The sequence below is a fragment of the Juglans regia genome, chromosome 2 (assembly GCF_001411555.2).
Source record: "Juglans regia cultivar Chandler chromosome 2, Walnut 2.0, whole genome shotgun sequence".
NCBI classification, from domain to species: domain Eukaryota; kingdom Viridiplantae; phylum Streptophyta; class Magnoliopsida; order Fagales; family Juglandaceae; genus Juglans; species Juglans regia.
The window spans coordinates 12,183,220-12,209,583 of NC_049902.1; the positions used below are offsets into that span (position 1 = coordinate 12,183,220).

Below are 26,364 nucleotides of genomic sequence, written 5' to 3' on the forward strand. Positions count from 1 at the left end.
ACATTTGATATGCATATTTGGTACTCACCCTAGCATTGTCCATGTCAAATATAGGATGGAGTAAGATTACTATAAAAATTAGGGGTGAAAATTGACCCCATCGGCGTGGTTTTGGGACAAAACCGACACCGACTGATGCTTCATTTTTGGGGGAGAAAACTGGCTGAAACAGGTCGATGGGAAGGAGAAACACTAGCCGTCTCGATACCGGCAGTTCACGATCAGTTCACCGACGAGCTTTGTTTGGGAGAGTAGTGAGAGAGAGTGTTGCAGAGGAGAGAGAGAAAGGATGAAAAATGAAATCGGGAAACTGGAAAGAAGCTTGAGGAAGAAGACGACCTAATTTCAAAACGACGCCGTTTGGTTAGCGTCATTCTACTTAATTTTTTTTTTAATATGTTATGAATAACACCAAACGGTTTCGTTTCACTAGTGTTTAAAATACAACCACAGGCTTAAAACGACGCCGTTCCGCTTAAACTTAAGTGGAACGACGTCGTCTTGAGTACAAAATATATAAAAAAAATATATAATTTCTTTAATGGGCCGGTGGTTCAGTGGTTTGAACCAGGTTCAAACCGACACCGAACCGGCCGATGTTGGTTTTCTCTATTTTCTGCCGCACACCAACTAGTTCTCTACATGTTTCGACCGGTTTTGAGCTCCAGTAACCAGTTTGAATCGATCTAGATTGGTTTCTCGGTTTCTTGTACAGCCTTATTAAAAACATGTCTCAAAAACTCTTTCAATCCAAATATATTTTTAACGGGTCTCAACATTTTCTCAAAATTCTATAAAACTCAATCTCTGGAGCTTTCATCCCAAATTTTTGACATTTTCAAGAATATTTTACATCCACGCATCATCGCCTCGGTAACATGACGAAGACAAACAATCTCTTTAGGCCAATAAAATTCATGGTTTAGCAATCTAAAAATTAGTAAGACATATCTAGACAGAATTCGCTATTCTTTTTTTTTTTATTAGCACCGGGTGTCCATATAAAGCATTCTGACTAATCCCGGGAGTCCATAGATATAAATTGCTAAAAGTAAAAAACAAAAAGGAACGCAAGGCATATTAAACTGCATTAGGAATCAGAGTATTAAACTTAAACAAGTTTACAACACGTTTTTTTGGTTCATCCACACACCAGCAATTTTATGAGCTAATAAAGCATCACCACGCAAGAGCGCCTCAACAAGTCCTTTTTAAATACATCTTAAATACTGCCACCCCTCAATGCAAGCACCAGATGGAGGACGGAACCACCCTCAATGTTGTAGTCTTTAGCTGTTTTGTCATCTCCAAGCTGCTTACCAGCATAAATAAGCCTGCAACCAATAATAGTACTAATGACTCGTTCCAATCTCTGAAATTTTAAATGACGAGATCACATCACAAAAATAAGGTCTACAAGCCCTAACCGGGTGGATGAAATCAAGAGGACACCGACACAATGCAATAGTCGACAGAAAATAACTCGTTTACAAAATTTTGATGGGTAAAATATAAACAAAAAATAATAACTTTATGTGGGAAAACGTAACAGAAGAAAAAATTACCAAGTATTTATAATCATATGGGTATATAAGACATTATGACAACGCTAGGAATAGTAATTTAATAAAGCATAACATACCAATAAACAAAGCTATCATATTAGTCCAGTCAGATACAAAATATTATAGGATAAAGAAAAGAGAACCTTTGCTGCACAGGAGGAATCCCTTCCTTTTCCTCAACCCGTTCCTTGATCCGATCAATGGTATCAGTTGGTTCAATATCAATCTCAATTTCTTTTCCAGTCAGAGTCTTCACCTTAATCATAGTTCCCCCCCTAAGCCTCAAAACTAGGTGAAGTGTTGACTCCTTTTGGATGTTATAATCAGCAAGAGTTCGACCATCTTCCAGTTGCTTACCAGCAAAAATAAGTCTTTGCTGGTCTGGAGGGATACCTTCCTTGTCCTGAAAACATACGGCTAACTTTAGTCAAACATAAATGTGGAAATATAGGAGAAAAGGAAAATACATTGTGCCTCGATCCCATTCCCATAACTACTGCCATTACCACCTGCAACAATTGGAAAATTTTGCAAAAGCGGAAGTATTATATTATCAGACAACAGTTGACTGCTTAGATTTATAAGGGTCTACTACAGCATTTGTATTTATGTTGTCATTATAACACATTTTAAATCAATCATCTCTTATATTTAATGCTAATTCATAGAATGTAACAATAAACCAAACCTTTTTTTTTTGTTCTCAATAAGTTAAATTAGACCAAAAAAAAAACAAAGGACACCCCAAAAAAATCACATTTTCATTTTCATTTCCCTTATCAATCAAGTTTGTGGTCCAGGCAGCCTTTTGGAACCTAATGGAATAAGAATCAAAACATAGAGCGGCATCATATGTGCTGAAGTGGTAACTAGCAGAAGTATCCAACTTTAGAAATGGAAGACAATTCGATTCTAGTAGATGAATCAAGACTCCTAAAGTCTTTGTCTAAAATCTAAAGCACCGAAGTGAGAAAAATATAGAACATAATAAATATTGTAGGGTTCACTTTATGTTTCAATATCTCTCACACTCTAGACCCTAGAGGTCGAAAATTCACTCTAGGGAACCAAAGTAGATGGCAGACACTGTACACACCTTTCCATCATTTGCACCAAGAAAGTTAACATTATTTCATGGGTGATCTTGCACAGTACCGTTAAACAAATGATGAAAACCAGAGAATTAAGTGAAAAACTTCTTTGATAGCAAGACCGTGCATATAGAAAAGGAAAACAGTACAATATATAAAAAAGGAAAACAGTGCATATCACATAGAACAAAATAAAACATCAACATAATAACACCAAAATACAATTCATTACAGAAACAGAATAGGAATCCTCCCTCATCAGAAAACATAACTCCCATTCTTAAGAACTTAGAAAATAAAAGCAAACACTTTCCAGCTATGGACTTTTGGTATGGAAGCAGGGTCCTTAATCGCCAACGGGCCACAAGAGAATGCTTTTTGCTACAAAAACCCATATTATAATAAAAAGACAGAATCTAAATAACTAACTGAAGAGAAAAAGTATCATTAATATCATAAAATTTTTTGATGTCATAAAGTTTTAATTACATGTAGGCCAAAATTTCTTTTGTCGGGCGAGCAGATATCAATTTTCTGTATAAAAACTATTAGATGGCATACGTGCAAACTAAACACTAACATGCCATTTGATTCGGAAAATCTACTATTTTACTAGAATTATGATAAGATTTTTGGAAATAAGAGATTATCACTTTTTGTTTATTCCTAGGCATATAGAAATTATTCACATTTCCCAAATCATCTTATATGTCTCTTCTAGTGCATAAAACAATTTGATGAAGAGATATTCAAAATTTAAATTGAAAATGAAAGAGGAGAGAAACTACATGCTCGAGTAATAATGCCGTCCAGGCGTGCAAGCCCTTTGAAAAAAAAATAGAACCCACCATAAAAATGGGGTTTTTCAAGTAGGTCCCATTTTTCCAAAGGGCTTACAAAGTGCTTGCACACCCTGGACTTGCACAGATCATTTTTCTCAACCACCACTACAGTTGCTTTTTAACATTAATAATTTCAACCCTTGGTGAAAACCTTTATCTTTTAAAAAAATCCTATTTCCTACTTGCAACATGCTAACGATATCCAATCGACATACAAATACTGTTTTAAGACCAAAGAACATGTAGTACACATGGAAGCAACTTTGAGATAACAATTTTGTGTTTTGAGACAAAAAACATATGCATTTTCTGTAAATTTATTGTTTTTTTTTTTATGATCGCCCATAGGATTTAAGAAAACTACAAACAGAACAAGAAAACAGAAAGAATGAATTTTCACTGTTTTTCGATTTTTTTTTTTAAGAAAAAAAGCCGACGACAATGGAAATCAAATTCTTTTCCTTTTCCAAAGTTAAAAGAATTATACTGACATCAACCCTAGCTCCAAACACGCAAAATAAAATTACAACAAAACTCTAGATAAAAATCAAAATTGCGAACCCTACCACGACCCAAGGAGCAACCAAGACCCGATTTCAGTCACAAACCGTAAAACTGACACAAAATTTACCTTTCCTTTAGCAAAACGAATACCCGTAAAAAGAATTTTATTAAAGGACTAAACAGTTTTCCAGGAAAAAATCCCCGAAAGGAAAGATTGGAGAATGACCTGGATCTTGGCTTTGACATTGTCGATGGTGTCACTGCTCTCGACCTCGAGAGTGATTGTCTTCCCAGTGAGCGTTTTCACAAAAATCTGCATCTTCTTTTCTTTCGTTTCGTTGTTGATGAAACGAACAGAGAGAGAGGAGCCTCTTTGACTAGACGCCGCGAATATTGGCTCTCCCTGTGGAGATTTTCGGGGATTTTATTCATTTGTGGGTACTCTATGCCGCTTAGTTTGATTCTTTGGGATTGGGAGTTCTATTCCTATTAGGGCCCACGGTCCACCTTTATTATTCATCACAAATCAGATTAACGGATCGTATTTGTATCGTATCAAGATATATATTATTTTATATAGATTAACCTTAACTCGACTCGTTAAGTTTATTGTGTCAAAATTTCAAACCTAATACGACCCGTTAACATAATGGATCGTGTTGTGTCAACTCGTTTTGACCCGTTTATGCAAATGGATTGAATAGATTCGAAATTAATTTGTTTGATCTAGTTAAGTTTAGCATAATTTTATATAAATGTTAAAATCACAATATCAATAAAAAATATAAAACTAACTACAAGTCTAAAATTACAATCCAAACAGTAAAAATATTGAAATTAAAATCCAAACAATTTTTTTAGGTATGATTGTAACTTTCTTAATAGGTCAAAACGGGTTGACCCGTTATTAACTCGTTAAGCAATCGTGTCTTAATGGGTCAATCCGTTTTTACTCGAATCCGTTCAGGCTAAACACTAACCCGCTTTTATCTTGTTGTGTTCGTATTGGATTAACGGATCGTGTCACATGTTGCCACCTTTAGTACATATGATATAACCGAGTTTTTAAGGATGACAATGTGTAATACGATTTGTGAATTCAATACAAATGCAATACAAAATTAGAGAGTTTGGATTTTTTTGTTTTTAATGAAGGAGGACGGAACCCCCGAATTTTATTGGAAAACCCCCACTTATGATGGAGGAAAAACCTTATACATGCCCCCATAACCAACAAAAAAAAAAAGACAACCAATAAAAAATACTCACACGTAGACCCCTATCCAACCAATCAAGTAGGAAAAAAAAAAAAAAAAAACTAGTGTGCCATCTGAGATCTCCAGCTGATTGCCTGCAAGCCAGGAACTCCAAACTCAACCTCCGCAAGATTCCACACCAGAGATGCCACCTCCCATCTGCTCAAAACATGATCAACAGACTCCAGTTGACCCTTGCTGCAACATTCACACTTAGACGCCATCGAGATGCCAACCGATTGTATTATGTCATCAACTGGAAGGCAATTAAATATAGCTTTCCAATTACAAATAGAGATCCTATTTGGAAGTTTCCCATACCAAAACCAGTCCATATCTTGCACAACGGGGGCCTTTGACTAGAATGATATCCCAAGTGCTAGCTTTAGAAAATTTTCCATCACTATTAGGCATCCATATTAATTCATTGTTTCCTTCTCTACCTGCTACATCCGAGTTCATGATTTTGTCAGCTTTTGAACCCGCCACCAACTCAATTAAAACATCTCTATCCCAAGCATTATCTAGCCATACATCTTTAATTTGTAATTGGGGATTTAGAATGGAGTTCGAGTGCTGTGAAAGTGGCCCACTAGCTAACCAACGATCATACCAAAATGAACTTCTCCCTTCCTTCACCCTTAGCTGCACCTGACGTAAGACCTCTGGAATAACTCCCAGAATTGACTTCCACAAACGAGACCCTGCATGCAAGGGGACAACCACGGAAACATGGCCATTTCTCACGTATTTCGTACGAAAAACTTTTGTCTACATCGAATCCATCGTCAACAATCTCCATGCAAATTTTATATGGAAAGAATGTTACATTTCACCAAGATCTCGAACACCTAAATCACCTTCACACGTAGGTTTGCACAAATGTGCCCAAGACTGCCATTTCCTTTTTTCGCTTCCCATTTGTTTCTCCCAAAAGAAGGAAGAAAGAGTACCATTAATTTTATTAAGAACCTCCTTGGGGACATTAAGAACTGCAAGCAAATGAGATGCCATGCTCAAAAGCACATGTCTAATTAGAATAAGTCGACCACCCTGAGAAAGAAGTTTAAATTTTCAAGCCGCCACTTTCTTTCTTATCTTAGTCACCAAAGGCTCCAAATCCTGAACTCTAAGACGCCCCACCACAAGAGGAGCCCCCAAATAAACCAACGGAAAACAGCCCTCAACAAAACCAGTCAACCTCCTCAACCTCTGTCTCCTACTCATAGAAATATGTTTAGAAAATAAAAAAGATGATTTTTCTTTACTAATAAATTGTCCCGACCATTTCTCATATTTTCCCAAAATTTGTATAAGGTGCTGAATGGATCTCTCCTCTCCATTAACAAGAATCAATAAGTCATCTGCATACAGTAAATGAGATATCAAAGGTGCCCCCGAAGGATGTGAGAAACTCCGAATCCTCCCCTCTCCAAAATTCTACCTCAGAAGACGAGAAAGAGCCTCTTCCATTAGAATAAACAAGTAAGGCGATAGAGGACCCCCTTGTCTGAGGCCCCTTGTTGACTTGAAAAAACCCTTGTAAAAGCCATTCATCATTACCGAAAACCACGGTGAGAAACCAAAAACAGAAAGGACCTTTGATAAAAAGCCCCAATCAACTCCGTCATAAGCTTTTGTCATATCAATTTTCACCATAACATTCCCCCTTGCAATTTTTTTATTAATAGAATTAACCATCTCTTGAGCCAACGTAATGTTCTCGAAAATACTCCGCCCTAGGATAAAGGCCCCTTGCTCTTGAGAAATCAATAAAGGAAGAAACCTAGTCAATCTTTGAACCAAAATCTTAGAGAAAATTGTGTATGCCACGAAACAAAGACTAATAGGCTGGAATTTATCAAAACTTGTAGGATTTTGCACCTTCGGAATAAGGACAATATATGATGAACAATAGAATCTAGGCAACTCAGAACCCTAAAAAAAATCTTTTGCTGCCTCCACCAAATCGCCCTTCACGATCTCCCAACAACTCAAATAGAACCGAGACCCAAAACCATCCAGTCCCAGACTACTATGGATCGGAATTGATCTCAAGTCACTTTTAACTTCTTCTTCCTCCGGAGGTTGGCATAGAGAATTATTATCCTCAGTTGATATACCACCCTCTAGAATAGAAGAAAAATCACCATCATCACATATCCTATCACCGGCAAGAAACTCTTGAAAATATCGGACAGCTCCCAGATGCACCGCTTCTGGGGAATCAAGAATCGACCCATCAGAGAGAGTCATGGAAGAAATACAGTTTCGCGTCCTTCTCTAATTAACGGTCGCATGAAAGAACTTAGCATTTTGGTCACCCTCCAATAGCCATTTCTTTTTTGCTATTTGAGCAAGACACACCTCCCCTCTTTGTTCCCAAGTCTCAAGTTCCAACTTAGTAAGCAAGATTTCCTCTTCCAAGTCAGACGAAAACTGGTTCTGCAACTGATGCTCAATTGATTCCAACCTCACCTCAAGCTCCTTTATATGAGTCTTCACGTGACCAAAAACCTGTTGGTTCCAAGCTTGTAAAGCTAGTTTCGTCTTTTTCAGTTTAGCGGCAAGCTTCAACAGACCCTGCTCATGTGTCGGCTCTATCCAAACATACTCAACGAAAGACTTGAAAGACTCATGAGATGTCCACATATTTTGAATCAGAACGGAGCTGGACCATACCTCTGTACCTCACGCTGCCAATGCACCGGCATCAGGCAATGATCCGAGTGTTTCCTCTAAAGACACATATTTAGCCTCCGAGAAGTTACGTTAAAAACCAGAGTTAACCAATGCTCTATCAAGCCTCACCCAACTTCATGAATGCCCACCATGCCTGTTGCACCAGGTCATTTGACTGCCAACAAAACCAAGCTCAAGAAGGCCATAGTGATCTATACAACTATTAAATTCCTCCATTGTCGACAAAGACCATGGGTTGCCTCCAATTCTTTCCCCATCCTCCCAAATTATGTTAAAATCACCAGTTACCAACCACGACGAATCCCCCACCTGCACCTCTTCAAGAGTCTGCCACAAGTTCCTGCGATTCACTTGGTGACACCTTGCATAAACAAATGTGGCTAAAAATTGGCATCACCTGATTGAAACCAACAAGTTATCATTTGTTCTAGCATAGAGACGATGTCAAAAGACACAGTATCCCTCCAAAGCAACCATAACTTACCACCGATGCATGCATTACTACAAAATCTGGGAAAATCAAGAAAATAAGCCAACCTAGGAATTTTATCATCCTTTAGCATAAGGCTCAGAGATAGCAACCATAACTGAATTATTTTTCCTAATAATAGAACGTAACCTTTTCCAAGATGTGCCTAACCCCTGCACATTCCAAACCAATATGGTGTCCGTCATAAATTAAGTTTGTTGGTGTGAGTATGGTCCCACTGTGAAAACCTCTTCCCCTGTGCTCCTTGTGTTTTTGAGATAGTCGATGGTGCACCCACTTCCGTATCAGACACATACGATTTATCTCAAGCAAGAGGCTGTAGGGGCCTCTCAAACTCCTGTTCCGAATCATAACCATTGACCATACCAGACTGATCATGAAACACCCTCTGTTGCACCCTACACTCCATTGCTAGTGTTTCATCAACTATCAGAATAATACCATCCACCGACTCATCCCTCAGCCCCCTTCCCGATAGACAATGTGCATCAAGCGGAGAACATACAGGCTGCATAGAAACCTCAGACGAAACATTCTCAGCCCCCATGCCTTCAATAACAGCCTTATCAAATCCTTCATTCACATTTCTCTCAGAATCCCATTTGAATCAATTAACAAAATGCCTTGTTTAACTATCGCAACCCCGCCCTTCGTTGGTTGAACTAAAGCACCAACCACCAATTGCCTTCCATCCTTTCCTACAAGCCCCGAATCATTATTATCTGTCACTGGTTGTCCCTTCACATCCATACCATCAAGACCACCAAGCCTTGACCCTGTGACTCCAGAACCTAGCGCAATAAGCGTTGCAGGAACAGGCGATTTATTCCCTACCTCTTGATGCACCTGAGGACCATCATTCCCCTTAACCTCGCCTTCATTCTCCTAATCAGCTTCCTCCAATTTTCCTCTCCAGACCCTCTTTGACCTTTATTTTTTTGAGAACATAAAACTCACTTGCTTCCTCTTCCCCACTCTACACACCACCTCTGTATGCTCTTGTCGACAACATTTGGAACAATAAAAACCATTCTTTTCATACTTGACTTCTTGCCAGATCGTAACATTATTCGAGAGAACTATAGGAAAACCTTGAATAGGTTCCTCCTTCAAATCAATCTCAACACACATCCTTGCCCTCGTTGCCCTCGTGCTATTCAGAGTGGCGTTATCCAATCCCAAATAGCGCCTAGACTATGTAGCGAAAGTATGCAAACAATCTAATTTGTACAGATGTAATGGCAACCCAAGAAGAAGAATCATTGCAGCGCAAGAGAGGATTCCTTCCATAGATCAAAATCCTTCGTCCATCTAAGCATCCTAAAACCACAACCAAGAATCGATTTGCCCTCCCGAGCCCAACCATGCACGAAATCCCGTTTAGACTGCATGATAATAAGAACATGATGCTCATCCATGAAACTTATCGTAGGAATCTCATGCAACTCCCAAGTCTTGATCACAGACAACCTAATATCATCGATCGAGGGCGTGGAATGAACAAACTTCAATACCAAGGCGAATCTGATCTCCTCAGCAGCCTTCGTCATCTCACCTTCTGAAAACACAAAACCTTTCCATTAATATCAACAGGATATCTCAACGGAATTTTGAACAAAGAGACCACCCCTTTCGCCATAGCTTGTACATACCTCTTCATCCCACCATCAAACACCTCCGCCGTAGAAGATAGGGGCCAACGGGTAGCCACCATGGCCCCACACTAGAAAAAGAAAACCTAGGATGCACCCCATAAGGATTCTGAGAATTACGGAGCATACATCAAATAACCCTTATTTCAAATACGAAATCAATCTGCAATAATTCGTTTAAGTTTTATTTCAAATAAAAATTTTATTATTGTTGGATTGTAATATTGATATTTCTCAATATGCTTAGTTTTTATTGTTGATGTTATAATTACGAACCTATGCTCATATTTGTTATTGTTGGGTTTGTAATATTGGTTTAATTATAGGTTAAAATATAAAAAAAAATATTTATATTTTTTGTTAGTAGATAGTCTGGATTTTTTTAGATATTGTTACTACTAATAAATACAGATTTAACATTTATGTGAAATTATGTTAATTGAGTCAAATGAGTTATGCGGGTTAGTTCAACTCATTTACATAAACTGGGTTCAAATGAGTCTTATCATGTTGACCAATTTCTAATTAATTATTAAAAGAGTCAAAATGGATGACACGATGCGATTCGTTATGTAAATGGGTTGTATAGGGTTTGAAGGTCTGACTTGGCCTTTCAAATTTCTCTGCATATGGGGCTCTCATGAGAGCATCCTTCCATTAGTTCAGGTGGTGTGGACTGAAAGCGTAGAAGGCTGTGCCATGGTCCGTAAAAACATGAAATTAGAAAGGCTTAAGCGTGCTTTATGGGTATGGAACAAGGAGGTCTTCGGTCGGGTGGAGGTAGAGATAAAAAAAAGTAAAGGACTGTATTTTAGAGCTGGAAGTAGTGTTGTCTCATTACTATTCGAATCAGCTTGAGAATGACTGGTTGAGTTGTGAACAAGATCATTTGCAGTGGGTTCATAGAGAGGAAGTGATGGCTTGCTAAAAGTCACGCATAAAATGGTTGGCTGAAGGGGATGATAACACAAGAGTTTTTCATGCTTCCATGCGGCTCAAGAAATAGAGTAAGAGAATTGTCAAAATGAGGGTTGATGATGGATGTACCTTAGAGTCAGGGGAGGCGGTACATGAAGAGGTAGTTGATTTCTTCCAACATTTGCTTTCAGTGTCACCGATTGAGAGCAGCCTGGAAGAGATGGAGTTGGCTTAGTCGGTAGTGTCCATGGAGAAAAATGAGGCGATGTGTGCTACACCAACATTGGATGAAATCAAGAAGGCTTCATGGTCTATCTCAGCTAACAGCGGCCTGGGTCTGGACGGATTTTCGGCATGCTTTTTCATGATGGCTTGGGACATTGTGAAAGAGAATATGTTGGAAATGATTGAAGATTTTTTTGCAGGACATTCGCTTACTACTTTCTTTAGGGCTACTAATTTAGTCCTCATTCTGAAGGTTGACAAGCCTTTAGGGTTTGGTCAGTTTCGCCTAATCAGCCTATGCTCAATTGTCTATAAAATTATGTCAAAGATTATGGTCTTTCGTCTTGCGCTGATCCTAGATAAAATAATCTCTCCTGAGCAAGCATCATTTATTCCAGGTAGAAGTATTTTTGAAAATATATCATTTGCTCAGGAACTGGTTCAAGGTATTAATAGGAAGGTAAGGGGGGGGGGGTAATGTATTGTTAAAAATTGATATGGCCAAAGCTTATGATAGAGTGAATTAAAATTTTCTTTCGGAGATCATTTGTAGGTTGGGATTTTCTGAAAAATGGTGAAATATTGTTTTTAATGTTGTCTCCTCCCCTTTTTACTCGGTGATGCTAAATGGATGCTCCAAAGGTTTTTTCAAGCCGCCGCATGGGCTACGACAAGGTGATCCACTTTCTCCTTATCGATTTATTTTGTTAGATGAGATCCTTTCTCAGATGCTTCATAAAGAATTTAGTCTGGGTCGGATTATGCATTTCCATCCAGGTGGAGGTACTTTGATTTCTCATTTGCTGAATGTGGATGACATTCTGATTTTTGCTAATGGGGGCAAGTCTTCTATTTGGAATCTTATGGGAGTATTGCAAAGGTATGAAGTGATATCTGGTCAATTGATTAATCCGAGTAAGTTGTCAATGTATTTTTCATCCTCTATTTTGGCTGGCCCGAAAAATGAGTTGAAGTCTATTTCGGGATTTGAGGAAGGTAGTTGGCTGTGTACATATTTGGGCATTCCTCTAATTGTTGGACGAATGACCTTTCGAGTGTTTGATTTGCTCTTGACAAAAATTCAAAAGAAGTTGGGGGCTGGAAGAGTAAGTTTCTTTCCTTTGGAGGTAAAATTATTCTTCTCAAACATGTCTTGAATAGTGTTTCTATACACATGCTTTCGGTTTTGAATTTACCAAAAGGTGTGATAGCGGGGATAAAGAGGATTTTCTCAAATTTTTTAGGGGGTTCCTCAAAGGAAAACAAAAAATGAAAATGGATCTCTTGGAGTAAAATTTGTGTGCTGGTGGAAAAGGGGGGCTGGGCATTCGGGATTTGCATGAGGTTCAAGCTTCCTTATGAAATTTTCTTGGAAGTTAATCAACGATAAATCGATGTGGTCGAATTTTTTCATTACCAAATACGTTCGGGGATGGATAGGTGTGTCTGGAAGCCGACAATCAATGGAGAGTTCGCTACCAAGTCTGCTCGGAATCGGATTCGACGGCATGGAGATATTTGTCCCTGGAAAAAATGGCTATAGAGGAATTGGCTTCCAAAGAAGTGGTCTTTCTTTGTTTGGCAAGCTAAGAGGAAGGCAATTTTGGTAGACAACATTATTCAATAGTTTGGCATTCCTATTGCCTCTAAGTGTGAGTGTTGTGTTCAACCTCAAATGGAGACTTTGAATCATATTTTATGTGGGGGTGGAGGAGCTCAAAAAATTTGGAATTTTTTTGCGGATGCATGCCCAATGAGATTTCCACATATTCAAAATTGGGAGGGGATGATGAGTTTCTGGTGGCAACGTGCTTCCATGTCCACACAGGTGGGTTGGCTTCGGGGGCTAGTTCTGCTTGCTATTTCAGGGGCGTTATGGAGAGCTAGATGTGTGGCAAGAATGGAAGGTATGGCTTTTAATCCTAATGGTATTATTTGATCTGTTAAAATTTTAATTAGAGATCTGTCGAGCAAGATAAAAGATTTTCGGTCCATAAGTACTCATGAGCGGACGGTCCTGGAGACTTTAGCATGCCTAATTATTTTGGTTGCTTCTAAGAAGGCACAATTGATTGTTTGGCATCCACTGGCGAGAGGGAGAGTGAAATTGAATGTTGATGGTGGACGTGCGGTAATCCGGGAGACTTAGGTGGAGGTGGTATTATTCGAAATTCTCAAGGTGGAGTAGTGGTGGGTTTTGTTCATTCCTATGGGCATGCTACTAACACCATCGCCGAATGTAGAGCTCTTCGTGATGGGCTTTGTCTATGTAAGCAATTGGGCTTGAGATACATTTTGGTAGAGTCGGATTCAAAGGTCATAGTTGGATGGCTGGCTTCAGGAGTGTGCAAATATTGGTTTCTTTGGGAGTTTTGGAAGGAAATTATAGCTATTATTGGGGAGTTAAATGTTCGCTTTCGTCACATTTTCAGAGAAGCTAATATGGTAGCTGAATTTTTTAGCTAAGTAGGGGACGCAAGGGATTAATTTATAGTTTAGAGATGATACTTCCATTCAAGGCTCTATCCGAGGAATTATTCGTATGGAAAAACTTGGCATACCTTATCTTAGATGTGGATGATGTTTTTGGATTTGGAGGGTTTTTTTATTTGGGTTTCTTTGGGATTTTTACCTATGGGATTCATGTTCTCAGGGATTTGTTATTGGTATTCCTCCGCCTTAAGTGAGGGTTTCTAATAAAATTGGGATGGGGTCACTCTTGTACATGTGACCTCGACTCTTCATAAAGAAAAAAAAAAGGTCTAATCCGTTTAGTTTAACGAGTCGAGTTCGGGTTGATACACATAATCGAATGTCTATAGGACTTGACACAACACGAACACTACTCACAAACTTCAATTGCCACCCCTACAAGTTTGTCCATTTCAACACGCAAAGTGATATAGCTACAAAGTGATTCCATAAAAATATACTTATAAAATGACATGGGTTCATATGATACGTTAGATTTATTTCACAATAAAAGTACCTTTACAATTTAACATATCACATCAACTCATGTCAATTTATAGGATCTATTCAATGCTAAAGTATTTATCTTAGACAAATATAAATTTAATCTTTTTATTTGTATCATAATTAAGTTACTCTCTATTTAAAAAAATGAAGATTTGTAATTTGTAATTTTGTAATTTTGTTAATTAGAAGCATCAACAAAGGCGGCAAACCACCTCTATATATTACCTGATCTAGATCTAGCCACCGTGAGATGGCTAGAAACCGAGTCACATGCTAGCTTCCATCATGAGGTGGTAGCCTAGGTGGGGACATGTTACTTCCATTGTCAATGTGATCAGCTTTTAATTTCGACTTCCAAGCGTAGAAGCTGTCAAAGTAATACAAGGGTAAATCCCAAGATCGAATTCACAGGGACAATGAGAATTTAGCAAACATTTCATTTTCGCAAGACCACATATTACCGTTTGGAGTGACACGAAAATTTAAAATAATAAGCAAAGAGAAATAAATTCCTAAACTTAACCACTAACAATATTTACACCTAAATGCGGGTATTTACTAAGGGAGTGTAGAATGAATTATGAGTGAAATGGTCGGAACGTTAACTTAAACCTGTAAGAAACAATTAAACAAACACTTGGGATGCAATTTTCACCCACCAATTTAGTGATGGATTTACTTCTCTTTTCATTTTCTCTCAACCATTCTCTCATTCCTAGAAATCATAGTCGGATAATATAGCAATGAACCACAATTTTATTTTAATAAAACTACTTGACAAATTATATAACAATCATAGAAAGTGAAAGAAAAACGTTAAAGTCATGTTACTTGTTCAAGTATCAATTGTGCCTTTACGTCTACAATTGATCTAAACCAAGAACAAAGAACTCTAATATTTTCTAGATGCACATTGAGATATAATCCATCAAGTTAATCATCAAAAGCACTAAATATTGAAGTAAATCCAATCCCAAATAGTCACGGGTTACTCATTGGATCCCAAGCTAAAAATCTAGCCTATCATCTCTAGATTAACAAAATGCTCAATAAAATTAAAATCTAACATCATCATATACTGTTTCAAATGAAAATTACTGAATAAAAATATACTGTATCCCACAAATGTGCTGAAATCCAAAACCCAAAAACATACAAATTTGCGGAAATTAAAATGAACTGGAAAAATAAAAATAAATTGAAGAGGCAGACGAACACTGTGCGAAAATAAAACCGAAAGAAAGAACTGTGCGGAAGAAGAAAAAAACTTGCGGAAAAAAAAACTATATAAAAAAAAACTCCCCGGTGCACGAAATTCTTTTTCCTTTTATATCTCTCTCACCATGCCGTTTCGCATTAAAACTTCGTGCGTTTTGACGTGCCCCTGCATGCGTGCTTCCGCGTTTCACGTACCGCCCAACAACCGTTTCAAGTCTGCTGCTGTGCGTTTCATTCCACTGCATTTCACGTCCGCATTTCGTTCCACTTCGTCTGCGTTTCAAGTCTGCTGTGGTGCGTTTCATTCCACTGCAGCCCAGCCCACGTGAGTCTGCTTCGTTCCAGCTCCAGCCCAGTGCGCACGTCTCTTGCGTTTCACGTCCACATCTCTCGCGTTTTGAGCCAGCCCGCAGTGCACAATTCTTTTGCTGCTGGCATTAGGTACTTCCAATAATACCCATATAATTTTAATATCTTTTCCACAATGCCCTGCAACATAAGTAAATTATCAGAATAAAATTTGGGATATTAATCAGAATTTAACATTGAGTCAAGTATTAAAAATCAATACATAATTAAGTGCTTAATTCATTTTTTTGTTAAATAATTCATTCACTTAAGCAGCTTTATCATGTAATTTTTATCACTTTATCACACCCCCCAGCTAGCTTTTTGCTAGTCTCTAGCAAATAATGCGATAAAAAGAATTGTGGAATTCAAGAGTGAGCTACTAAACTCAAAAATCTCTACAAAAGATCAATCATATTGAAATCATGGGCATTAGAATATAGACAAGTCAAGTTTTAGCTCAACACAAAAGCTTATAAAATTCTCAAGAGCTCAAACAAGGGAAATGTACTTAAGCTGGAGATCTTTGAGTGCACCAAGTGTGTGAACAGATTTTCATTTGTTGGTTTCAAGATCTCTCACAATAGTTTCAACCTAGCAACTTTTTTCAAGAAAGACCAAAAGGTCTTCACTCCAATTCAAAACCATTACGTTGGCGGCTTTCACGCTATCACACTTTGAAAGACCCATTTTTTTTTTAACAGATCCCGGTGATAGGCAGCCTTTTCCAATGTACATGCACCATTTTTTTTTTTTTTTTTTTCAAGATCTCTAGCTTGTCCCTTTTCTAATGTACTTTTGCAACCCTTTTTTTTTTTTTTTCATCACACTTTTCCTAAGCCATTAAGATATGGTTCATTGAAGTTCTTGCTAGTTGCTTAGAAGAAACCACTGATTGTCGTCAAACAAACCACAAAAAGTATCTGTTTGTGTCAATTAAGGTCATCAATCAATAGCTTTGAAGTAACTTTCCCAAGTTTGAGTTGCTAAGACATATCATAAGGTCAAGTGTCAAACTTAAAACTAACCAATGAGAATTAGTGTAGCCCAAAATTGCAACTATCTGATCTTAAGTAGAGAAGTGTGAAAATAGCAGCTTGGTAGCAACAAAAAAATCAGACCCCACAATAATTAATCCTGAGAGACTAATGGTAGAAGGCTCTCCTTACCCCCCAACTAAAAATGAGTAGTGTCCTCAATGCAAATCATGAATGCAATAAAGCATGAAAGAAAATAGGGCCAAAGGGAAATACCTGAGATGGCTGAAAGGATTGTGAACGTAAAAATGAAACCATAAAGGAATAAACAGTGCTGAACCTGAAAAGATATACTAAAGAAAAAGAAAAAAGAAAGAAAGAACAAAACATAGAACTGAAACAAATAAAAGCAGAAAAAATAAAAGGAAAAGAAAGAGAAAAAGGAAAAAAAAAAATTAAAACAAAACAACAATGAGTTAAGAACCATGAGAATAAATGGGATCTTCCAAAGGAATAGAAGTATCCTCATGTGAAAGTTTTGGCAAAAAATGTTTAAGTCGTTGGCCATTAACTTTGAAAGTGTTTCCATTTTGAGGATTAGTAATCTCAACAGCTCCATATGGAAACACAGTCTTAACTACATAAGGCCCACTCCACCTCGATCTTAATTTGCCTGGAAATAGATGGAGGCGGGAATTGTAAAGTAAGACTTGCTCATTGGGCTCAAAACTCTTTCTTTAGATGTGCTTGTCATGTAATACCTTCATGCGTTCCTTTGACAATTTAGAATTGTCATATGCATCTCGCCTAAGCTCATCCAACTCTGAAATCTAAAATTTTCTCACAGAACCAACATGGTCAATAGAAAAATTAACTTGTTTAACAGCCCAATATGCCTTATGTTCAAGCTCAACTGGAAGGTGACATGCCTTTCCATAGACCAAGCGATAAGGAGACATATTAAGAGAGGTTTTAAAGGCTGTCCTATAAACCCAAAGCGCATCAGTAAGCCTTAAAGACCAATCTTTTTTGTTGGGGTTGACTGTTTTTTCTAAGATGTGCTTAAGTTCCCTATTAGCTAATTCAGCTTGCCCATTTGTTTGCGGGTGATATGGAGTGGAAACTTTATGGTGTATACCATATTTTTTCATGAGGGCAGCAAATGGTTTGTTGCAAAAATGAATTCCATTATCACTAATGATAGCTTTAGGCATGCCAAATCTAGCAAAAATGTTTTCTTTCAAAAACTTAAGCACAATCTTATGGTCATTTGTTTTACATGGAATGGCTTCAACCCATTTTGAAACATAATCAACAGCCACGAGGATATACAAATAACCAAAAGAAGATGGAAATGGTCCCATAAAATCAATCCCCCAACAATCAAAAATCTCAATGACCAAAATGGGTTGTAAAGGCATCATATTTCTTTTAGTGACTGTGCCTAGTTTTTGACATGGCTCATAAGTTTTGCAAAAATTATACGCATCCTTAAACATATGTGGCCAATAAAACCCACTTTGTAAAATTTTTGCAACATTTTTATTTGCAGAAAAATGCCCCCCACAAGCCTCATTATGACAAAAAGAAAGAACAGCTTGTATCTCATGATCAGGCACACATTTCCTTATGATTTGGTCAGAACAATATTTAAACAAGTAAGGATCGTCATAAAAGAATGACTTTACCTCATGCTTGAATTTCCGCATGTCTTGAGCACTCCAATGGGGTGGAGTTTGTCCTGTCACCAAAAAATTTACTATGTCAGCAAACCAAGGCAAATTTTCAACTGACATTAATTGTTCATCAGGAAAAGAGTCAAGGATAGGGTTAGTGTGATCCTTTTCAGCAAATGTAAGCCGAGACAAGTGGTCGGTAACTACGTTTTCAGCACCCTTCTTGTCTTTGATGATAAGGTCAAATTCTTGGAGAAGAAGAATCCATCGGATTAAACGTGGTTTAGCATCCTTCTTTGACAATAAGTACTTTAATGCTACATGGTCAGTGAAAACAACCACAGGAGAACCAAGAATATAAGTTCGAAACTTGTCTAATGCAAAAACTACAGCAAGCAATTCCTTTTCTGTGGTAGAATAATTTCTTTGGGCTCCATTTAAAGTTTTACTTGCATAAGAAATGACATGTGGGAACTTATTTATACGCTGTCCAAGAACAGCTCCTATGGCTACATCACTAGCATCACACATTATCTCAAAAGGAATAGACCAAACAAGGGGCTGCATGATAGGGGCTGTGGTGAGCAAAATTTTCAGCTTATCAAAAGCATCTTGACAAGAGGAGGTCCATTCAAAAGCAACATCATGCATAAGTAACTCACACAAGGGTTTAGAGATAGAACTAAAATTTTGAATAAATCGCCTATAAAACCCAGCATGACCAAGAAATGATCTGATTTCTTTTATTGTTTTGGGTATAGGAAGCTTGGAAATAAGTTCAATTTTAGCTTTATCAACTTCAATACCTCGTGATGAGACTATGTGACCAAGAACTATGCCTTGTTGAACCATGAAATGACACTTTTCCCAATTGAGAAGCAAATGCTTCTCTTCACACCTGGCTAAAACAGCTTGTAAGTTAGTCAAACATGCATCAAAAGAACTGCCAAACACTGAAAAATCATCCATGAATATTTCCAAACAGTTTTCAATCATGTCACTGAAAATACTAAGCATACATCTTTGAAAAGTAGCCGGTGCATTACATAGTCCAAACGGCATTCTTCTAAATGCAAAAGTGCCAAACGGGCAAGTAAAAGTTGTTTTCTCTTGATCTTCGCGTGCTATTTCTATTTGGTAAAAACCAAAATATCCATCAAGAAAGCAATAGAAATCATGACCCGCAACTTTTTCTAATACTTGATCAAGAAATGGCAAAGGGAAATGATCTTTCCTAGTGGCGGCATTCAACTTCCTATAATCTATACACATTCGCCAACCAGTAGAAATCCTAGTAGGAATCAGTTCATCTTTCTCATTTTTCACAATGGTAAGCCCAGATTTTTTTGGAATTACATGAATGGGACTTACCCACTTGCTGTCCGCAATAGGGTAGATGATTCCCACGTCAAGTAACTTTAAAATCTCTGTTTTTACCACCTCTTTCATGGTAGGATTTAATCTCCTTTGCATCTCCCTAGAAACTTTAGCATTTTCCTCTAAGTAAATCCTATGAGTGCACACAAGAGGATTTATACCTTTTATATCTGCTATTGTCCACCCAATGGCACCTTTGTGTTGCTTTAAGACTTCCATCAATTTGCCTTCTTGATCATGAGAGAGTTGGGCTGAAATCACCACTGGAAAGGTGCTGTCCGGTCCCAGAAATGCATATTTCAAGTCACTTGGCAATGGTTTCAGCTCTAGTGTGGGGATTTCATTTGCTGAAGGCTTCAAACTTGCTGTCAACGGTGGGAGTTGCTCAATCTTTGGCCTCCATTTAGTCTCCAATTTATTTTCTGCATTAAAAACATGAGAAACATCAATGGGGGTGTCATCATTGAGAAGTTCACAAAAATTTTCTAACTCAAACAGCAAGTTAGTGGGTTGGTATGCCAAATAAGTCTCCTCCTCAAGGATGCTTTCCAACAGATTCACTTCTTGTACATCTTCCAAGTCTTGAGGTTGCCTACAAATATTGAAAATATTTAGTTCAAGAGTCATGTTCCCAAAACTCAGCTTTAAAACACCACTCCTACAATTTATTAATGCATTTGAAGTAGCAAGAAAAGGTCTCCCAAGAATCACAGGTGCTTGAAAAGAAGATTTTGGTGTCAAGTGAACATCCAACACAACAAAATCAACGGGATAAAAGAATTTATCCACTTGAACCAAAACATCCTCAACAACTCCTCTTGGCATTTTAATAGACCTATCTGCTAGTTGTAAAATTATAGGAGTTGGTTTTAATTCACCCAAACCAAGTTGCTCATAAACATTATAAGGCAGCAAATTCACACTTGAACCTAGATCTAACAATGCTTGACCAATTTTTGAACTTCCTATAACACAAGCAATTGTTGGTGAACCGGGATCTTTATATTTTGGTGGGGTATTACTCTGAATTATGGCACTGACCTGCTCAGTAAGAAAAGCTTTCTTTTGCACATTTAATTTTCTTTTAACTGTACACAAATCTTTTAGAAACTTAGCATATGCAGGAATTTGTTGAATAGCATCCAACAAAGGGATATTAATCCTAACATTTTTGAATATTTCTAAAATTTCAGCTTGGTGTTTGTCTTTGTGCAGAGGAACCAATCTTTGAGGAAAATGAGCAGGTACAGGACATGAAATCTTTTCAGTTTCAGTTTCATTTTGTTCAAACTCACCATTTTCAGCCTCATTTAGTACAAGTTTAGAGACCTTACCAGCCTTGTCTGAACCTTGAGCTGGAATGTTCACCACCTTACCATTTCTCAAAGTAGTGACCGCCTTCACTTGCCTCACATTTGAGCTCTCAACCCCTCCTTGTGGTGGTTGACTTTGTGGATTGGGTTGAGGTTGTGCAGGAAGTTTTCCTTTCTATTGAGAACTCCAAGCCGTAGTCATCTTGGTAAGTGTGCTCCGAATGTCATTTATCGCTTGAGAGTTTTGATTGTTGATTGTTGCTTGACCTTGCATAAACTGTTGCAAGGTGTTTGACAATTGATGCATCGTCTCCTCAAGACCCTTCTTTTGCATTGGAGGTGCTTGAATTGCAAGTTGAGAGGGTCCTGGAGCCAAGGCTGCTGAAGCTAATTGCTGGTCATTCCTCCACCCAAAATTTGGGTGGTTTCTCCATCCTGGATTATAAGAATTAGAATAAGGACCAGAATATGTTTTTTGTATCATATTTACAGCATTAGATTGGTCCAACAATACCTCTTTGAATGCGGGGATCGTGGGACACTCATTAGTTGCATGCCCATGATCCTCACATATGCCACACTTCTCTAAATTTTTATGGACAGCATGCACTTCATTTACCTTTTTCAATTCCATAGCTTCCATTTTTCTAGACAACAATGTTAACTTAGCACGCAAATCATCATCTTCTTTTAAAGTGTATTTTCCATGACCTGACTCAATTTGCCTAGACCTATCATGCACATCAGTCGTGTCCCAAGATTGAGCATTTTCAGCAAGGTAATCAAAATATTCAAATGCTTCCTCAGGCTCTTTGTCAAAAAATTCTCCATTACACATGGTTTGTACAAATTGGCGCATTTTAGGTGTCAAACTTTCATAAAAAAAACTTATCAAACGCCAATTTTCATAACCATGATGAGGACAAGCATTTAAAAGATCTTTGAACCTTTCCCAACTTTGATAAAAAGTTTCAGAATCTTTTTGGGCAAAGTTCATGATTTGTCTTTTAAGTGCATTTGTCCTATGTATTGGAAAAAATTTCTTCAAAAATTCAGTTTGCATTTCCTGCCATGTGCCGATAGATCTAGGTCTTAATGCATTTAACCATGTTTTAGCCTTATCTTTCAAGGAAAATGGAAACAACTTTAGTCTAATAACCTCCTCAGTGCATGTTGGGTCTATGAATGTAGAACAAACCTCTTCAAATTCTTTGATATGAAGGTACGGATTCTCGGAATCCATGCCATGAAAATGTGGAATTAATGGAATCATTCCAGGTTTGAAATTAAAGACATTTGCATTCAAAGGTAGGATTATGCATGAGGGGGTACTAGTTCTGACAGGTTGTAAATAATCTCTAAGTGTCCTATTCTGATTCACTACTTCCCGATCATGATTCTCATTTTCAGCCATGGTACTATTAGTGTCAGAAGATGACTCAAAAGAAAGTGATGCTGAGGTAAAATATGCTTGTGATTCTGTCCTAACCAACCGAGAAGTTTGGTCCCTAGTCCAACCAGTCATACAAACAACAACAAAACAAAGAAAAAAAATAAAGTAAAAATAAAATTAAGAAAAATGTCACCCAAGTTGTGAAGAGGTTCACAACGCTACAAACGTATTCTCAACAATATGAGAATGCTTTGCTAAACACCAGTTGTCCCCGGCAACGGCACCAAAAACTTGATCAGCTTTTAATTTCGACTTCCAAGCGTAGAAGCTGTCAAAGTAATACAAGGGTAAATCCCAAGATCGAATTCACAGGGACAATGAGAATTTAGCAAACATTTCATTTTCGCAAGACCACATATTACCGTTTGGAGTGACACGAAAATTTAAAATAATAAGCAAAGAGAAATAAATTCCTAAACTTAACCACTAACAATATTTACACCTAAATGCGGGTATTTACTAAGGGAGTGTAGAATGAATTATGAGTGAAATGGTCGGAACGTTAACTTAAACCTGTAAGAAACAATTAAACAAACACTTGGGATGCAATTTTCACCCACCAATTTAGTGATGGATTTACTTCTCTTTTCATTTTCTCTCAACCATTCTCTCATTCCTAGAAATCATAGTCGGATAATATAGCAATGAACCACAATTTTATTTTAATAAAACTACTTGACAAATTATATAACAATCATAGAAAGTGAAAGAAAAACGTTAAAGTCATGTTACTTGTTCAAGTATCAATTGTGCCTTTACGTCTACAATTGATCTAAACCAAGAACAAAGAACTCTAATATTTTCTAGATGCACATTGAGATATAATCCATCAAGTTAATCATCAAAAGCACTAAATATTGAAGTAAATCCAATCCCAAATAGTCACGGGTTACTCATTGGATCCCAAGCTAAAAATCTAGCCTATCATCTCTAGATTAACAAAATGCTCAATAAAATTAAAATCTAACATCATCATATACTGTTTCAAATGAAAATTACTGAATAAAAATATACTGTATCCCCCAAATGTGCTGAAATCCAAAACCCAAAAACATACAAATTTGCGGAAATTAAAATGAACTGGAAAAATAAAAATAAATTGAAGAGGCAGACGAACACTGTGCGAAAATAAAACCGAAAGAAAGAACTATGCGGAAGAAGAAAAAAACTTGCGGAAAAAAAAACTATATAAAAAAAAACTCCCCGGTGCACGAAATTCTTTTTCCTTTTATATCTCTCTCACCATGCCGTTTCGCATTAAAACTTCGTGCGTTTTGACGTGCCCCTGCATGCGTGCTTCCGCGTTTCACGTACCGCCCAGCAACCGTTTCAAGTCTGCTGCTGTGCGTTTCATTCCACTGCATTTCACGTCCGCATTTCGTTCCACTTCGTCCGCGTTTCAAGTCTGCTGTGGTGCGTTTCATTCCACTGCAGCCCAGCCCACGTGAGTCTGCTTCGTTCCAGCTCCAGCCCAGTGCGCACGTCTCTTGCGTTTCACGTCCACATCTCTCGCGTTTTGAGCCAGCCCGCAGTGCACAATTCTTTTGCTGCTGGCATTAGGTACTTCCAATAATACCCATATAATTTTAATATCTTTTCCACAATGCCCTGCAACATAAGTAAATTATCAGAATAAAATTTGGGATATTAATCAGAATTTAACATTGAGTCAAGTATTAAAAATCAATACATAATTAAGTGCTTAATTCATTTTTTTGTTAAATAATTCATTCACTTAAGCAGCTTTATCATGTAATTTTTATCACTTTATCACAATGCCAAAAATCGCATAACAAGCCAGATTAGGAGAAAGAGTCATTTTCAGCCAATAGTGGTAGTCCAAGACTCGGTGGCGGTCTGAAGCGGTGGTATGGTGCCCGTATGTGCATCCATAGTAGTGAATAGAAAATAAATATAAGAAATGTAAATAATGAGGGAGACACATAGATTTATGTGGTTCGGCACTAGGCCTACGTCCATGGGTCGTTTGGAGGGAAAATCCACTATAATATGAATATTTTAAAGTCTCTCATAGTCTTTCATTTCTTTCGGTACAATGGAGGTCGAAGACCCTTTTTAATGGAGAAGATAATATTTTTGGAACTCTCGTTCTCAACTTGAAGATGATCTCTGTGTTCTTGTAATAGTCGCTCAAAAGCTTATTGTTTCCCTTTTTCGTCTGATCAGATCCCTTTTATTCAGGCCTTTGGGAGTGGTGAGGAATGGCAGCTTTAAGTCTCCTCTTGCGTATCTGACCTGCTTTCATTTTCTTTCTCCTTTTTCTCTAACATCCTGCTCTTCCTTTTTGTTTTCTCCCCTTCCTTCATTTTTCTATTTGCCTCCAGACGATGGTGTTTTGATAGGCTGGGCCTGGTATATCTGGACCTGCTATTTTTACCCCAACAGTTGCTCGCAATTCTTGAAGTCGATTTTCTTAACAAGAAGGCCTTGAGAATATTTGAGCCAAGCCGTGATAGAGAGTTTGAAGAAAACTGTAGAAAAATAAATTTTAGGAATTGGTCTTAGGTTTTCTGTTTGTTTGTGTAAAGCAACGAAGCTTCTTGAGTGTGGAGCTTAGCTTGGAGAGGTAGATGGAAGATGTACTGAACCACACTAGTTGTGAGCACGGAGCTCGGCTCGGAGAGGTAGGTGGGAGATATGCTCAACAATGCAAGTTGCGACTACTATGCTCGACTTGGAGAAGTAGGCCAGAGATGTGCTCAATTGCACTAGTTGTGAGCGCTGAGCTCGGCTTGGAAAAGTAGGGGGAGATATGCTCAATCGTGCTAGTTACGAGTGCTGAGCTCGTCTCGGAGAACTCGGAGGGAGATGCGCTCGACTACACTAGTTGAGAGTGCAGAGCTCAGCTCGGAGAGGTAGGCGGGAGATATGCTCGACTGTGCTAGTTGCGATCACTGAGCTTGGCTTGGAGAAGTAGGCAGGACATGTGCTCAACGACACTAGTTGCGAGCATTGAGAACTTATTTCAGAAGTAGGTGGGGGATGTACTCAACCACACTAGTTGTGAACACAGAGCTCGGTTGGGATAGGTAGGCGGGAGATGTGCTCGACCGCACTACTTGTGAGCGCTGAGCTTGGCTTGGAGAAGTCGGCAGGAGATATGCTTGACTATGCCAGTTGCGAGCGCTGAGCTCGGCTTGGAGAGGTAGGTAGGAGATGTACTTGACTATGCCAGTTGCGAGCGCTGTGCTTGGCTTGGAGTTTGTTTGTATGAACGTTTGCCTGATAGGTTGCATGAGAATGTTTATCGTTAGCAAAGTATGTATATTTTTTTATTGTTCTTGTTTTTCATGGCGTTAACAGATTTCTTGCCCCTTGATGTGAATTCTTTTTTATGTTTCCATTTTGCTGTGGATGTTAGAGTTTGTTTGCAGTAACTTGCGCTAAGTGGTTATGGAGCTCGTCGACTCCATGAGGCCATCTTAGGCAATTATCGAGCCCTTTAACTCTTTCTTGAAAGTAATCCGATTGAGGCAGTTGTGGAGCTCAGAAGCTCATTCTCGAAGGTAACCTGCTAATGGTGGTTGTGGCACGAGTGTCCACACTGAGTGTTTGTTAGAGAAGATGCTAGGCAAGAGATGGACTTGGCTTTGAGCATGAGGGCCAGGCAGTCAAGGGATTGTCACTGTTTGTTGTTTGCGGTGAGTTAAGGGACTCGACTTTGTACGCGAGGGTCATGAATCAAGAGACTGACACTGCCCGTAGTTCATGGCGAGTAAAGGGACTCGGCTTTGTACGTGAGGGTTGGGTAGTCAA

General features: G+C 38.1%; 1 protein-coding gene, 1 non-coding gene and 1 pseudogene across 2 annotated transcripts; 1 reads left to right on the forward strand and 2 right to left on the reverse strand.

The window, feature by feature from the left end:
- Nucleotides 1-1,065: 1,065 nt before the first annotated feature.
- LOC108987188 (ubiquitin-NEDD8-like protein RUB2) lies at nt 1,066-4,433 on the reverse strand. Its single transcript, XM_018960063.2, has 3 exons — nt 4,229-4,433; nt 1,709-1,968; nt 1,066-1,334 (listed from the first exon to the last, which is right to left on the reverse strand). Exons 1-3 carry the CDS (start codon nt 4,319-4,321, stop codon nt 1,223-1,225), a joined length of 465 nt encoding a protein of 154 aa, XP_018815608.1. The 5' UTR covers nt 4,322-4,433; the 3' UTR covers nt 1,066-1,222.
- Nucleotides 4,434-17,243: 12,810 nt separating this feature from the next.
- Nucleotides 17,244-22,032, reverse strand: LOC109001746 (annotated as a pseudogene).
- Nucleotides 22,033-22,042: 10 nt separating this feature from the next.
- Nucleotides 22,043-22,149, forward strand: LOC118347809. The gene has a single exon (XR_004800956.1). It is a non-coding gene; the product is annotated as a small nucleolar RNA R71 (small nucleolar RNA).
- Nucleotides 22,150-26,364: the final 4,215 nt, after the last annotated feature.